This window comes from Parambassis ranga, chromosome 13, assembly GCF_900634625.1.
Source record: "Parambassis ranga chromosome 13, fParRan2.1, whole genome shotgun sequence".
NCBI classification, from domain to species: domain Eukaryota; kingdom Metazoa; phylum Chordata; class Actinopteri; family Ambassidae; genus Parambassis; species Parambassis ranga.
The window spans coordinates 2,319,623-2,334,676 of NC_041033.1; the positions used below are offsets into that span (position 1 = coordinate 2,319,623).

Genomic DNA, 15,054 nt, shown 5'->3' on the forward strand with positions numbered 1-15,054 from the left:
TGGGTGTGTGCCTGCTATCATTGCATTTTTCAGATTTGACCAGTGCATCCCATTTGTCCAAGAACTGTCCATGCTGTGACTGATGACGTGCATGCTAAATGGACTGTTGAAATGGCTTAGTCCTGTGGCTCACAAAACAAAACTAACACTACATTTCACCCCTGCATCCTCAGCCAACACGGCACCACAGGCCTTGCCAAGGGTGACAAAGAGGAATCAGACCAGTAGAGGCCTTCCTCACAGAAAGAGGGAAGGGGCACTTGGGACAGGGGTTGCTGGTTGTGGGGGAGGTTTTCTTGATTAAGATTTATGTCTAAATTTTCTTTTGCCAGCAGCCGTTGCCTGCTGTTGGATAAGCTTTCTCATGCAACCGCCTTCTTTGCTGTGTTGATAGAAGGGCTTTTTGTAAATGTGTTTAATGACAAAGCATTTCCCCTTTTGCTCTTCATGTTGCTTCCTTTCACTCTGTGGACCCGCAGGAGGATTAGACCAGTGGGATACAGTGGAAACAAAAATACTGTATCAATGGCTGCAGTATTAGAGTCGTCTGCCCTACTCTCTAAAATGCAATAATAATAGTCTTTATTTAACAAAGTTTATACATTTTTTAAAAGACTAACATTAAGTAATTCATTTGAAAACAAACAAACAAAACTATCATGCCATCACACAATTTGTACATTGCGTGATGAGTAAGTTGGAAGATTGTTCCAAATGGCGGGGCCCCTGATGGCAGCTGCTCACCAAGGGTGATTCATTTCAAGACTGTATTGACAAAAGTGAACACCAGTCAGATATTTGATGAAAATCTAGGTACCGCAAAGGTCAAATCTCTGCGCATCATCAGTACGAAAAACTAACTTAAGTAATCTTATCAGTAGTACGTAGAGAAGGTTGAAGCAAGGCGTCTGGACTTGTAGAGTTTTCTAGAAGACGTTTCGCTGCTCATCCAAGCAGCTTCATCAGTTCTGACTGTTTGGTGGGGAAACATGGTTTATATGTGGTTACAGACCTCAGTGGGTGGGTCTGGGTAAAACTTTACAAAACTTACAAACAATAGCACTAAATGTTTCCATACTTACCTGTGATGTTCTGGCTGACTGGGCCAGGTGTGTCTAACGACTGGCTAACGACTATGAAACTGCCGGAGGGGGACTGATTGACAGCCCTTTGTTCTTACTGTGAGTATGTGTAAACTTCCTGGGAATGGATGGAATCACTGCATTGTATGTGGTAGAAAGATGATGTCTGAGGCCACCACCTCTGTTAAGGGAAGGTTTTTCCAGCTTGACATAGATGGCTTCCTTGACTCCTCTTTCATACCACCTTTCCTCCCTGTCTAAAATGTGAACGTTGTTGTCCTCAAAGGAGTGTCCTTTGTCTTTGAGGTGGAGGTGAACAGCTGAGTCTTGTCCTGAAGAGGTGGCTCTCCTGTGCTGAGCCATTCTTCTGTGGAGTGGTTGTTTAGTTTCTCCAATGTACAGATCAGAGCATTCCTCACTGCACTGGACTGCATATATCACATTGCTGTGTTTCTCCCTGGGAATCTTATCCTTCGGGTGAACCAGTCTCTGTCTCAGTGTTGTCATAGGTTTGAAATGGACCGGGATGTCATGGTTGTTGAAGATCCTGCGGAGTTTCTCTGATACCCCTGACACATATGGAATGGAGATGTTCTTTCTCCGCCTGGTGTTGTCCTTCTTCTTGTTGTTGGGGGGTCTTGTTTTTGTGGCTTTGATGAGTGCCCACTTCGGGTAGCCACATGTTTGCAGGGCCTTCCTGATGTGGTGTTGCTCCTTCTTCTTCCCCTCTGAGCTGGTGGGTACAGTTTGTGCTCTGTGCTGCAGGGTCCTGATGACTCCCAGTTTGTGTTCCAGTGGGTGGTGTGAATCAAACAACAGGTACTGGTCCGTGTGTGTGGGTTTCCTGTACACTTCCACATTGAGGCTCCTGTCCTCCTCAATATGTACTGTGCAGTCCAAGAAGGCCAGATTGTTATCCTTGGTGTCCTCGCGAGTGAACTTGATGTTATTATCCACTGCGTTGATGTGTTCTGTGAACCGTTCCACTTCGTTGGTCTTGATTTTGACCCAGGTGTCATCCACATATCTAAACCAGTGGGTGGGGGTGGTTCCAGGATAGGAACTCAGGGCTCTTCTCTCCACTTCTTCCATGTAGAGGTTGGCCACAATAGGAGACACAGGTGATCCCATCGCACAGCCGTGCTTCTGTCTGTAAAAGTTCCCATTGTACTGGAAATAAGTGGTGGTCAGGCAGAGGTCCAGCAGGTCACAGATGTGGTCTGGCGTTAGGTTGGTTCTCTCCTTGAGTGTGCTGTCTTGTGTGAGGCAAGTCCTTACCATCTCTGTGGCTTCTGATGTAGGGATGCAGGTGAACAAGGAGGTGACATCAAATGAGACCATGGTGTCATCTGGGTCCATTTGGATCTTCTCCACCTTGTTCACAAAGTCCTGCGAGTTGTGGATGTGATGTGGTGTGTCACCTACCAGTGGTGTCAGGAGTTCAGCCAAGTGCTTAGCCACGTTGTATGTGACTGAGTTTGTGCTGCTGACGATGGGTCTGAGGGGGACTCCTTCCTTGTGTATCTTGGGGAGTCCATACAGGCGTGGAGTGGCTTCCCCCGGATACAGTCGAAAATAGAGCTTGCGGTTGATGATTTGGTCCTTCTCCAGTTTTTGTAGGTAGCTGACTAGTTTCTTCTTGTAGTTTCCGGTGGGGTCCCTCTTCAGTGTCTCATATGTGGCTGTGTCACTGAGGAGTTCTGTCACTTTGCCGTGGTCAGTAGTAAATAAAATGAACCCTGAGCAGTGCAGCCTGGAGGCGACAGACCTAATTAGATGCACTGTGTGCCTGAATGCCTTATATATGTATATGTTTATAATGTTAATACGTGGTTAGGATTTAACTGTTAAGTTTTAAATGAAACATGTAGAATGAAGTGGGTGTAATGATAAAGCAACACTTTGAATCATGACAATTTAGTTTTACTTCATACATGTGGTGCTTTTAAGGACCTATTGGAAAGCTAAAAGTTCTGCATGTTTTAACAACGTCTTGTAATTTTGTTGATTTAACAAACAAAGTAAGATCTTTGAGGGGTAAGTCCTGAATATAGTATGTATAAGTATAATAAAAAGTGTAAAAAAAAAAGTATAAAAGTGGCTGTATCAGCCCCAAAGCCATTTTGGTGGCAAAGTGTTCTGAGACTAACAATGAGCGTTTCTTGGTCTGTTTTCAGGACAAGTCCTCCATACTGCTGTGCTGACCTGTATTCTCTACGGACAGGGGAGATGGTTAAATCCATCCAGTTCAAAACGCCTATCTATGATCTCCACTGCAACAAACAGTAAGGCTAACTAACCTGAAGAAAAGTTACATTTTGGTGTACAGTGCATCATCAATTTCAACATTTACACAGTGTTTTCTACATTCCTCAGTATTCTGGTTGTGAGCCTACAAGAGAAGATTGCTGCCTTCGACAGCTGCACCTTTACCAAGAAGTTCTTTGTTACAAGTAAGTAGTTCAAACTAGGGATGCAAATTATTGATTCATTCATTAATCGATAGTTGAATGACCTTATAGATCGATTAATTGATAAGCGGCGATTTTCCTTAGCCTAAATTTCCCCGTTTCACTAAGATTAAAAGCTAAATATTGTTTACTGAAAAACTGCATGTGAGATTCCTTAATGAGTGACTTGCTGTACCATTGGGGATACAGAGCAGACAATGACATTTATGTAGTATAACAAAATCAATTGTAAATAGAAATTAAATAAAATATGTGGGTGACTTTACATGAAAATAAGTTCACTGGCTCGGCTGTTGCTAAACATAAGGAACATAAAATAAATCCTAGAAAGATAAAAAAATTAGTCTTCATTACCCTATATTTGGCTATTTACAAGTAAAAACATTAGCAGGGCCTCCTGTAGAACATTCACATTAAGATGCTAGCTGTCCTGAAACAAATGCATTACTGTCTGATGTGTTGTCGCTCCTCATACAAACACATGTCCAGGAGTCAGGTGTGTGCGCAGCTTGTTTACAGTGAGAAAAAAGAAAGAAAGAAACTCTAAGTGCTTCATGTGACCTGCGTATTCACAGCGAGCACAAATGGAAACACTGATTATCATTCGGCAATCTCTATTTGGGACTATATTCTAACAGAGCACTGCTACATGCACACAGAGATCACGCAGCACCTGAAAACAAACACCATCCACATACCAGCATGGCTAGGCTGCTAATAACTTTCCAACAGAGAGCGCGTCGCTTGAAACAGTTTCTAATGCGCGCTCTCTGTCCACTGGCGGGAGTGCGCTCACCTGCATGTAGAGACCGAAACGACACGCCGAGCAGAAATGAGGCTGCCACTCAGGGGAGTGACGAAACAGAAATACTGCCGGGGCAATTAATTGACAACTAATTTAATTTAATCAATCAAATTCTTATCGACAATTAATCTTAAGTCGATTAACTGTTTACACCCCTAGTTCAAACACATGATTTTAGAGATTTACTGCATCATAAGGAAAGTTTAATAAGTTGCAGAAATGTAATCCTTTTATGTAGATTGTCATGCGACTGTATGCAGTAGCACAAACAGCCAGCAACAGTCACGTAGGTCTTTTAATGTAACCTCTGCAAACCATGATCAGTATTCACCATTATGCTGCTTTCACTCAGCACAAACAAAAACAAAGTAGATCATTGCTTATAATGCAACCAGCCCCCAAGTCGTGGTGCAGTGCAGTCGTCTCTGACCGAAGGGCTTTTATCAAAACATGATAGGCCCTCCATTTGAAGCTCAACACAGGACAACTGTTTAAAACACAGCTCTTGCATCCTCCCCAGCTGTACCTGCCATGTCTGCTAAAGGAGGCTGTGAAAGAAAGGCCAGACTGTATTACAAGGCCATTGCTGTCCACTTAAGTCATTGACTGGAGTAAACTGACCTTACTGGCTAGCTTTAATGTGTCTCCTTGTTGTCTGCCTGCCTTCCCTATCAGCGTCTGGGCAACAGGAAACCAAACATGCTCAATAGTTATTAATCGTTTCTGAATGCAGGGGCCTCCTCCTCATAACGTCGTTTAGTCTGTTTAGGCCATAAAAGCAGTAAACAAAGAGTCCTCTGATGTGTGGAGATCTGCCTCAGATGAGCCAGTCTACCACTGTATGTCCGCTTTTTCTGCAGGGATATGACATGTTTTTATGAGCACTTAGCGTCCGTCTCTTGTTTATATTCTCGCATGCTTTCATGTGAGCTGGGACTCACTCACCAACACACTTTCTGTCTTTTTCATGTACTACACATGACATGTAAAAGTAAGAGTAATCACTGTACTCATGTCTTTGAATAAATCTGTTGCCACTACTTTAAAGTCTTCACAGACATGTAAAACTGTTGTATTTGTGAACCTGGATGAACGTGGGCATCCAGAGCTGTGTCGCCAAACCAAATTTCTGTGAAAAAATAAAGCAGAAATGTTGTCCAATGACAAACAAATGAAGCTGATTTGTTCAGCATCATAATCCAAACAAATGAACACCATTGTTACATTTTTTAGGTCTATAGGTCCATATTTATTTTATAACTTGATAATAAACTCGGATCGTGTCTGGTCAGTTTTTTGAATTAACAATGTTACACGTAGTTCCTTTAAGTGCTGTGAAAGAATCAGATTTTTTAAAATCATCAGCTCTATATGGTTCAATAAAACATGTGATTGCAGCTTGTAAAACGTACATGGAAGCCGTGGTGAAGCATATTGCGATCTTGCACTTGCATTGACTGAATGAATCTGAATACTCTGCAGTGTCTGCAGAGACTGACTGCAGTGCTACTATTGATTTAATACACTGGCTGCCGCTACTACTATACCCCAGCTATAGATACTGCTACTGCTGGATGTTACTTATAAGTGCTTATGTCTTGTGTTGTTACTTAGTCTTAAAAATGAGGGTAGTAGTTTAAAGATGCCTTTTGTTCATGTATTTTGTAATCTTCACTCAGCTCTGTATCATCTGTGCACAATTTGATTGTTTTCAGTTTCTGTTAGAAGTTGAGTTCTTGAACAGATGTAAACATTAAGATGTGATTCTTTATTATAACTATCAACAAAAGCATTAAATGGCACCTTACTAATGTGATGAAAGTAGAAGCAGCGGACATGTCTTAATTTCCTAATATAGGGAAGAGCTATTTACTAGTTTTACTAGTAATGACCTTAAAAATAAAATCAGCTACTCGCACAGTCACAGAGGTCTTTCGGGGCTTAGCCTTCAAAAGCCTGAGGCCTGCTTTGATTCTGCTCATCATGTCTGTTTCCTTTCCCCCTTGCTCAGCCCCCTGCTCTCCACCCAGGATGTCAAACACATGTTATCTCACCGCCCGGGCTCCCCTCGGCCTTGGAAAGGCACCAAAGGCTTCTCTTGCGTTACCAGCAGCCCTTGTGGCTTACCTCACCCGCCCGCCCCCCCGACACAACCCCATCAGCCCCTTGCCCAACACGCCGCACTAAATTACTGTCTGCCTCCACCTCATCTGCTCCCTGAGCACTAAATTATTGTCAGCAAACCATTTCCCCCCCACACCTCCGTGCACTTACATTAGCTAAGTGTGTTTGTGTGCACATGGTCCTGAACACAGCGGGTGTGATCATTATTGGATCAACATTTTGTTGCCTTCGTGTTTACACGTACTGGGAACAGACAGACTGTCATTGTCTGTATCTGCTTGCATTTAGAGATATTTATGACAGAATCAATCATGTATCCCATCTGTTTACAAGCAGCTGGTGGTGTTAGGCATAGCAGTTTGCTCTGCATTCCTGTTTACCTCCACATGTGTTGGGAGCAGGAAGAAACAAAATCTGTTCTTTTTCGACATTTATTTGTTTACAGGGCTTACTTTGTCATTCTGAATTATTGGTTACTATTTTCATTTCTGCTGACAGCACACTGGTCATGTTTGTGTATAAATGTGTGCATGTGTGTGTTTGTGTCCCCACAGGGATTATTGAGTTGGTCAATCAACAGAGGAGCCATCCTCAATTTATTGGGTACCACAGTCTCCATTAGGTCATACTATGAACACACACACATACACAGACACGTCACCCTCATTAGACTCCCATTTATCTTCCCAAACAAGAGACTCCCCACAAACACATTAATGGTTTAAGATAGTTACAGACAGTCTCCAGAGATGAGTCTGTGTGTTCCTGTTTTATGGCAAACATTCGATCATGATGCTATTTACCAAAATGTGCACAAAGGTTCATTTTGGCATCTGACAGCGCTTCCATCTTTGTGTTGTGTGTTTCAGGCTGCTATCCATGCCCCGGCCCAAGCCTCAATCCTATAGCTCTTGGAAGCCGCTGGCTAGCCTATGCTGAGAACAAGGTGATCCACACAAACACACCCACAAACAGATGCATCCAGTACAGAAGTGCCTTATCACAGAAGCGACATATTTACAATCCAAAAAATGCATTTTATCTATTTTCTGCCTCTTTAATCTGTCTGGATAAACAACTAATTCCAAGAAGAGTCCACTAGAGATGATAACATTTTGAAAATCAACAGATGCACCAGAGTTTTCTGTTTAATGGGATTGTTAAGTATTTATAAAAAAACAGAATGTTCTATTGCGCACACTGCAATACACTTAATTCATATTTTAGTGCTGGCCCACTCAAGTAATTGACAGATGGGGCTGCTGTTTGTGTGACAGGCTAAGGATTTCCAGAAATGACGAAATCTATTTTTTTGAACAGTAAGAGGAATACACAGAGACAGAGCTATTCAAGTGAGATTGTATTTGAAATGAAATAAGCACAGATTGGCTGCCTTTCTTTGAAAGCAAAACCAATTTCCTCCAAAGAGTTAAGAGGGATGTCTTTTTACTGTCTGAATCTGAGCTAATTTCCCTCTTTTTTGTGTGCATCTCCTCCAGACTTCCACTATATGTCTTATAAATCTGTTTTGCAGTTGATAAGATGTCACCAGTCTCGTGGAGGAGCTTGCGGGGACAATGCACAGTCTTATACAGCCACAGTGATCAATGCTGCCAAAGTAAGTGACATGCCTGTTTTTCAACAGCTTTACTTTAAATCTTTTTAATGTATGTATAATATAAAAATCTAGGATGTATATACACACACAAATATATATAGGGTATTCAATAGAAAGAAATGGAAAAGATGACATGTTTTTGTCAACTACATAGAGAAATCTAAACATTAGATTGAGAAATCCACATATTCACCTATTGTGAATAGCAAATTAAGAAAACATCTTCACTGTAGCGACATAAGCGCTGCACATATAATGAAACCAAATAAGATACACGATGCATCAGCATATAACAGGTTCTTCCACCTTTACCACATAAAAATGATGATGAAACAGGCAAAGTTAAAAAAAATGAAAATACCAGGTTCTAGAGTAATTACTTAAAACATCTCTCTCACATTCAGCCATTGTTATGCTCACTACATACAGTACTGTCTCAGTATTAAGGTGTTTCACTGTGTCAAAGAAGGCTCCTTTATGGTGCCTCTCAAAGATGCCATGCCAACCAGTGTAGGAAAAGGACTTTCCAGTGTCTTATGAAGCTTTAACTCCTCGGACAGAGTCCTTCCTTAATGAAATTCACAAGGATGCATATATGTATTCTTGATAAAGTGAAATTGCCCACAGTCTTGCTACAGTGTAGCAGTATTTGGCCATCAGAATGCTGCTCTGACTGTGGAAAGTCTACATACATCCTAGACAAGTATTGATGGACTTTATAAAGTCATCATGTGGCAGTTCATTTATGTAATTCATTATTTTCAGTGTGTCTCTTCCTGGAGACACTGAAAATAATAAATTACATGGATGGTTGTGCGTTTTGTTTTTGGTGTGTAATCATTATTGTCCATAATGAACAACAATAATGATAATAGACACAGAATGACAGATTTCCATGGTTATGCCTTCTGGCATTTTATTGTTATCTACTTTTAGTAGTATAGTGTTACCTATAGGTACCTTTTTGGGAAATATTAAATAGAACAAATACAATAGAATATTTACACAAACTTGTACAATATGCTGTCAGTACAGAAACAACTGAGGAAGATTGGGGACTCGGGTTTGTGTGCTTTAAATTGGAAAAAACAAAAAAACACCTTGATGTTGCTATATTCAATCTAAAGGACTTTTTGTCAACTTAAGCCTTTGCTCAGATTAAACAACATAAAAGTCAGTTTTCCTGGCTCTGCCTACACCATCTGTAAATGCGCTGACATTGGATCCACCTGGCCCGCCTGGCTGACTGGGCCTGAGCTTATGAGACACTTCATCAACCTACCTATCTGTTTGCTCCCACTATAATCTGTTTCTCGTCATTGGTTGTTCCACTCATCTCCACGGGGGAGTGTCTCCAAAGAAGGTTCACTAACAGCCAACAACCCTCCTTTGATTCCAGGTGACATTCATTCCTGGTTTGATTTAGCCAATTGCCAACATGTGCTAATTGGCTAGCCTCTGCTATTACCTTATTAGGACAAGCTAATTGTGTATTTAACAGCTAGGGTGAGAAGTCTCATTAGCAGGCTAATAGTGGTAGAAATAAAAAATAGAGCAATGTGTTGCTAACAGGTTAGCACCATAGTAAAGGGTAGAGAATAGCAGGGGTATTGATATGCAGACAGGCAGTCTGCTTGCCCGCCCTCTCCTCATTTAGGACCATATATCTCAATATGGATGACAAGGTATCTCCTTCTGGCTTGTGGCGCGACACTCTGGCTCTTAGTGCTGACGTCCAGAGACATGGAAACAAAAGTGGGGGGAGGGGGCACAATAAAGTGTAATGGCTTTTGTTTATAAAACAGATAAAAGAGAGAGCAACATTTCTACCCTCTTTCTGAATTTTAACTTTTATAATACATTTGTGTCCTGTTGCAGATCACCCGTTCTCCAGTCTTATAATTAAGAAAGACTTCTTTTTAAATTAGCTTGTAATTTGTTTAGATGGCGACATCAGTCCATAGCTGCAAATGTGTGTGTGTATATATGTGTGTGTTTTTTGTCCTCCAGAACCCCCCTCCCCCCACTCCCTGCTCCACCAGCAGATCAATAGCTCCTGTTTGGACTACCACTAAGAACTCCACAACTGCAGTGATTAGAAAACACATTAGTGTTGATCAATTAGGAGCCAAACGCCTCACTTAATAATTGATGGCTCTTCTTACATTTTACACGCACACACAGAGAAATGCACACAGGCTGCAGACACTGTTAGTGTGCCTGGCCAAGTGGCAGAGAGACAGTGGGTGATCCTCAGACCCAACAAACGTGAGGCGCCACGCTGTATTGACAGGGCCGCCTAGTCTGAATGCCTGATTAGGCTCTCCGGGGCCCCTTTGGCGCTAACACACACACAGACACACAGTCACATACATTGGACTCCATTAGACTTAGACAGTGTAGTAGGTGAGATAGACTCCACTTAAGCAGCACTATCCATTTCCCTCAATCGAGCCACAGAGGTGTGTTTGAGCCAGACACCCTGGCTGGGTCTTAAGCGGACACAGAGGAGCCTCACACTTACACACACACACATGCACACATTGGTGTCTCCTGTGGCTACACTGCTACAAGTCATCAGCACTACATGTTATCAGTAGGCATCAAGTGAACAGGCTTCATGTACACACAGACTATAGGGCATATACACATGCACTTGGCACCTCTTGTGCTGATCTTCATAGCCTTCAAAGGCTTCAAACACACAATATATGATAAACAAACAATTCTAATTATGTTTCTTTGTTGTTTCAGACATTAAAAACAGGCCTAACAATGGTGGGTAAAGTTGTCACACAGCTGGCGGGCACTATACCAGCAGGCACTCCAGACGAGGAGGGCACATCTCACAGTGTGAGCCGCCGCAGCCCCCACAACCCAGGTGTGGTCACCATCATCGACACACACAATGTTGGAGAAGGACAGGTCAGTTTAATGCTTGCTTGGCAGTCTTTTTCAGATATGATATTTGTATAGTGAAGGTGTTGCATAGAAAATAAAAAAAAATAGTAAGAAGCCTCTTTTTACAGACATAAAGTTTTGCAGCTATAAAAGCTTTGTCCCAGAGTCCTCCATACAGATACTTCTTTGGCATATTTATAGGAATGAATTCAGAGACCTCTCCTCTCCTACTAAATATGTAGAGAAAAAAAATAATCATCAGTTTAAAAATCATTAACACACATCTCCCTCATTTTACTCAGCTGTTAATCTGTCTGAGCTCACTGTATTCCTTCTTGCATGGTGGTTAACCAGAAACCGTTTCCAGGTACTAAACATACTTACATTTATACCAGGTCCTTTATCTACATAATGCATAGACACACATACACTAGTATATTAAGTATGTTCCTGGCTGTCCTCCTCTGGTCTTGTCATGTGCGACCCAGGTAAACATAACTTTGGCCTCTGTGGCTTGGTGGGCAACAGAAAAATCTCCAATGTTGGATTTTTTTTCTGTGGCTTGGACACAGGCTCATTCACCTCTCTCTGTACAACTTGCTGAAAGGTGTAACATAGATTTGCTGCATATTTTAACAGCCAAGCTTTTAGCCACAGGCCTGCCTGTGCAGCAGCACTGGTGGGACAGTCTGCAAATAGGCAGCCGTAACCACACATGAAGCTAAGTGAATGTATCATATGTCAAATAAGGTCTTGACATTAATTTTTGACCATTTTTATGTGATATTCTGGAGCTGATTGTGATTTCATTTCCAGCCCAGTATATTGGATGCCTTGGAATTGAAAAGCTTTAGTTGGTTGGCGCTTTTTTCCCACTTTTTTTATTAATAGTTTCACACATTGTAAAAATAGTCTCCCTAATCGTTTTAACATATATTTTAACCGGACCATAACTACCATTCAGCTTCAATGAGGTACATTTTGGAACTGCAGTCTATGTGGTTTAGTGTGCTCAGCATGCTCAAAGTGCCACTGTGTTTCCAGCTACATACCTAGCTTACCTAGCATTTAGCTCACCCACTGCACTATTTTTACCAACTAGCATTAGTATAAAGTACTTGGGCTGTGATCAGACTGCAGGCACATACTATATCTCCCTTTCAAATCAGATCTTCTTGAGTTGTTGAAATAATGATGTAGGCTTAGCACACTATGCTGGTCGCCCTGCTTTCCAAAGCCCCCCCTAGCCTGCACATGAGCTCTGTCCCAATTCTGTGGTGGCAGCTAGGGAGATGTGTCCTTTAAAGATGTGAGATGAAACCTCCGTAGATGTGGAAAGTCACAATATGTAAATATGTAGCCTTACTTCATCACAACGCATTGCTCTTGTCGCCAAGCAACCTGCAGGTGACATCAACATTTAAAAGTTTACTCTTCTGTTATGGTTCCGTTTACGAAGTTTTTGGAGTAAAACTGATAAACTGTGAAATTCTGATTGAAATAAACAAAAACAATCAATTTGTAAATTCATGTATTAGAAGATTATTTTTTTATAAAAATATATTCATAACAGTTATTTATGTAAAATACAAGTATAATTAATAAATATAATAAACAAACTCTTGAGAGTTTGGTGCTGATTTGTAATAATAATAATTTTATCAGAAGGAAAATCCACATATTGTAGAACAAAACTGAGCTTAGATTCTTAAATTGCATCCATCTGCACAGATTCAGGTTACATTAAAAATACATATGAGTCTAACCCTGGTTACAGTGTGAATCATACCAGTTGCCTTCAACAGGATCTCCTCTTAATGTCAAAAGAAAGGCTAAAAGCTTTTATCCTCTCAATTCTCCTCAGCCACTCCAAACCATGATTAATCACACTGCAGGAGCTGTCACATTTTTAATGAGGCGTGGTAGCGTACATAGTACAGTTTGTCAGTGATGTAGTCACCACACACACACACTCACCGTCTTCTCCTCCTCTCCACACTGGGACTGTATCCGCCCTGTAGCCAGTGTGTTCTCTTATAAGCTGGACCTAAGCCTTCAGAAGCAGGGTCTGCATTCTGTCACCAGCCGACACACTGTAACCGTACACGGGCCGTAAACACTGACTAGGCCAGGCGAGGCGGGAGAGGAGGGGAGAGCTTGGAGCACAGGAGAACTAGAAGGGAATGAAATCTGTTGTATGACAGAGTTGAGTTGCTGTGTCCCTGTTGGAATGTTACATATTGCCATCTCTGCAGGCTTTGAAATTCCTCATAACAAACATACAGACTCTCACACACACACACACACAAAATCTCTCACCCTGTGCAGCGAGCCTGGGTTCTCTGGAGGACACTCTTGTTTCAAAGGGCTCCAGCAGGATTCCCTCACAGAACAACATTGTCTGCCTGCGCTGTAATAAAAGTGATCTGCTTCATGTCACCAGCCTCTCTCCGCCCCCCCTGCTTATTTTCTTGCTTGTAGTCTGAGACGCAGCCCTTTAGTTTTTAGAGGCTGTTTCTTGTTTGGACTAACTCCTATTTAAAATGCTCAGCCAGCCTTCCTGACATCGTTAATGCAACACGGAGGCCAGATTTCACCCCATGTATGCGTTTCTCTCTCTCACACACACACGCACACACACGTCTAAAGTGGCCTCATGCCTAGCCTTTTTCTAATCTCTCTTTGAGACTGAAGAGTTTTTTTTTCCTGTTCCTGGTCTGGGCGCAGCCTTTGTTAGATTTGTCCGAGTCTTGGCAACAGAAGACTTCGTACAGAGATTTAGGAGCGGCCTCTAGCTTTGCAAAGTGACTTCTAATTTCATTTTCTCAGGCCAGTTTAGGAGTAAGAAGCCAATGGTAGATTTGACGCCAGTTTCGGCCTGTTTACGGGAAAACTTGCTGTCATGGGGTATTGTCAAAGCCACATGTGAAAAGCCACATTATTGCCAAAGTAAATTTGTTCATATTCTTGTCTCTGTTGTTGGACCTTACGCTGTCCACACTGGTCTCAGAACAGCATTTTACTGAAGCACGAGTGATTGATATGTTTTTGGCTTAATGTTAAAAAGACCCATTTTTTGGCTTTAATTGATAGTTGTCAGATGAGAGAGGAAGCATTTGGAAAAGACATACAGGGTAGCCAAACTTTTTGCAGTGAGGACTAAAGCCTCAGTTTTTGGGGTGTCAGCTTGTAGGTGATCCATCTGGGCACGTCTTTTATTTTGGTGTATATGATTATGGAAAAGTATTTGTATTTCCAGACCATTGCCCCTCTTACATGCATTGTGTAATAAAGCACACATTAACCATCCTTAAATCAAGTGTAAATAAGTAACTCTAGTATACACAAGGATGCCCGTGTCAGTCGCATGTACACAAACATCCTGCACATACATGACTGTAACTTGATCATTAGTGCATGCACAAGGTTAGATGGATTACTCACAAGCGTCTCTTATTCACTTGCGTATATAGCTCAGTGGCGTGTTGGTGTATGTAGAAGTATTAGGTGGTTATTCACATGCACAAGGGGCACATACAAAGTTAACTTGATCACCTACTAACATGTCCATTTTTATTTATTTACCTAATGGATATTTACTTAATTGTACTTAATGTTAACTGCCACATAATGTGAAGAAAGCTGATGTTTGAAGAGTTAATATTTGCAGTGCTGAATTCCAATTTTCAATTGCCCAAAAACAAAATATAAAGGTTATATGCTGTAAACTTCTGATTAGCTTAATCACTGAATTTCAACTTATCATTTCCCCTTGCAGTTTAGATTATAGTAAATCAAAGTGTGGTAGATGTTTGTTATAGTAGCAACAAAGACAAACAACAAAGTAGATGCTCAGGTGATATGCAAATTGTATTCTATCCACAAGAGGGCAATGGCACTTTCAGAAAGGAGTACAACTAGCAGCTGTTCAACTGTGCTGTGATGTGAAAGAACAGTGCTGAGTGTGGTTGTGATATCAGAGCAAACCATAATGTGAGGAGAAATCTTTTAGCAGGGGAAAGTCCCACTTTGAGGTCTAATGTTCTCATTGTT

The 15,054-nt window shown here is 41.5% G+C and overlaps 1 protein-coding gene across 1 annotated transcript in view; it reads left to right on the forward strand.

The window, feature by feature from the left end:
* Nucleotides 1-15,054, forward strand: part of bcas3 (BCAS3 microtubule associated cell migration factor) — a 275,077-nt gene that overhangs the window by 24,141 nt on the left and 235,882 nt on the right. The window contains exons 8-12 of the mRNA XM_028420472.1: nt 3,260-3,367; nt 3,459-3,535; nt 7,352-7,428; nt 8,017-8,100; nt 10,855-11,025. Coding sequence (XP_028276273.1) covers nt 3,260-3,367; nt 3,459-3,535; nt 7,352-7,428; nt 8,017-8,100; nt 10,855-11,025 — 517 coding nt within the window. The remainder of the gene's footprint in view (nt 1-3,259; nt 3,368-3,458; nt 3,536-7,351; nt 7,429-8,016; nt 8,101-10,854; nt 11,026-15,054) is intronic.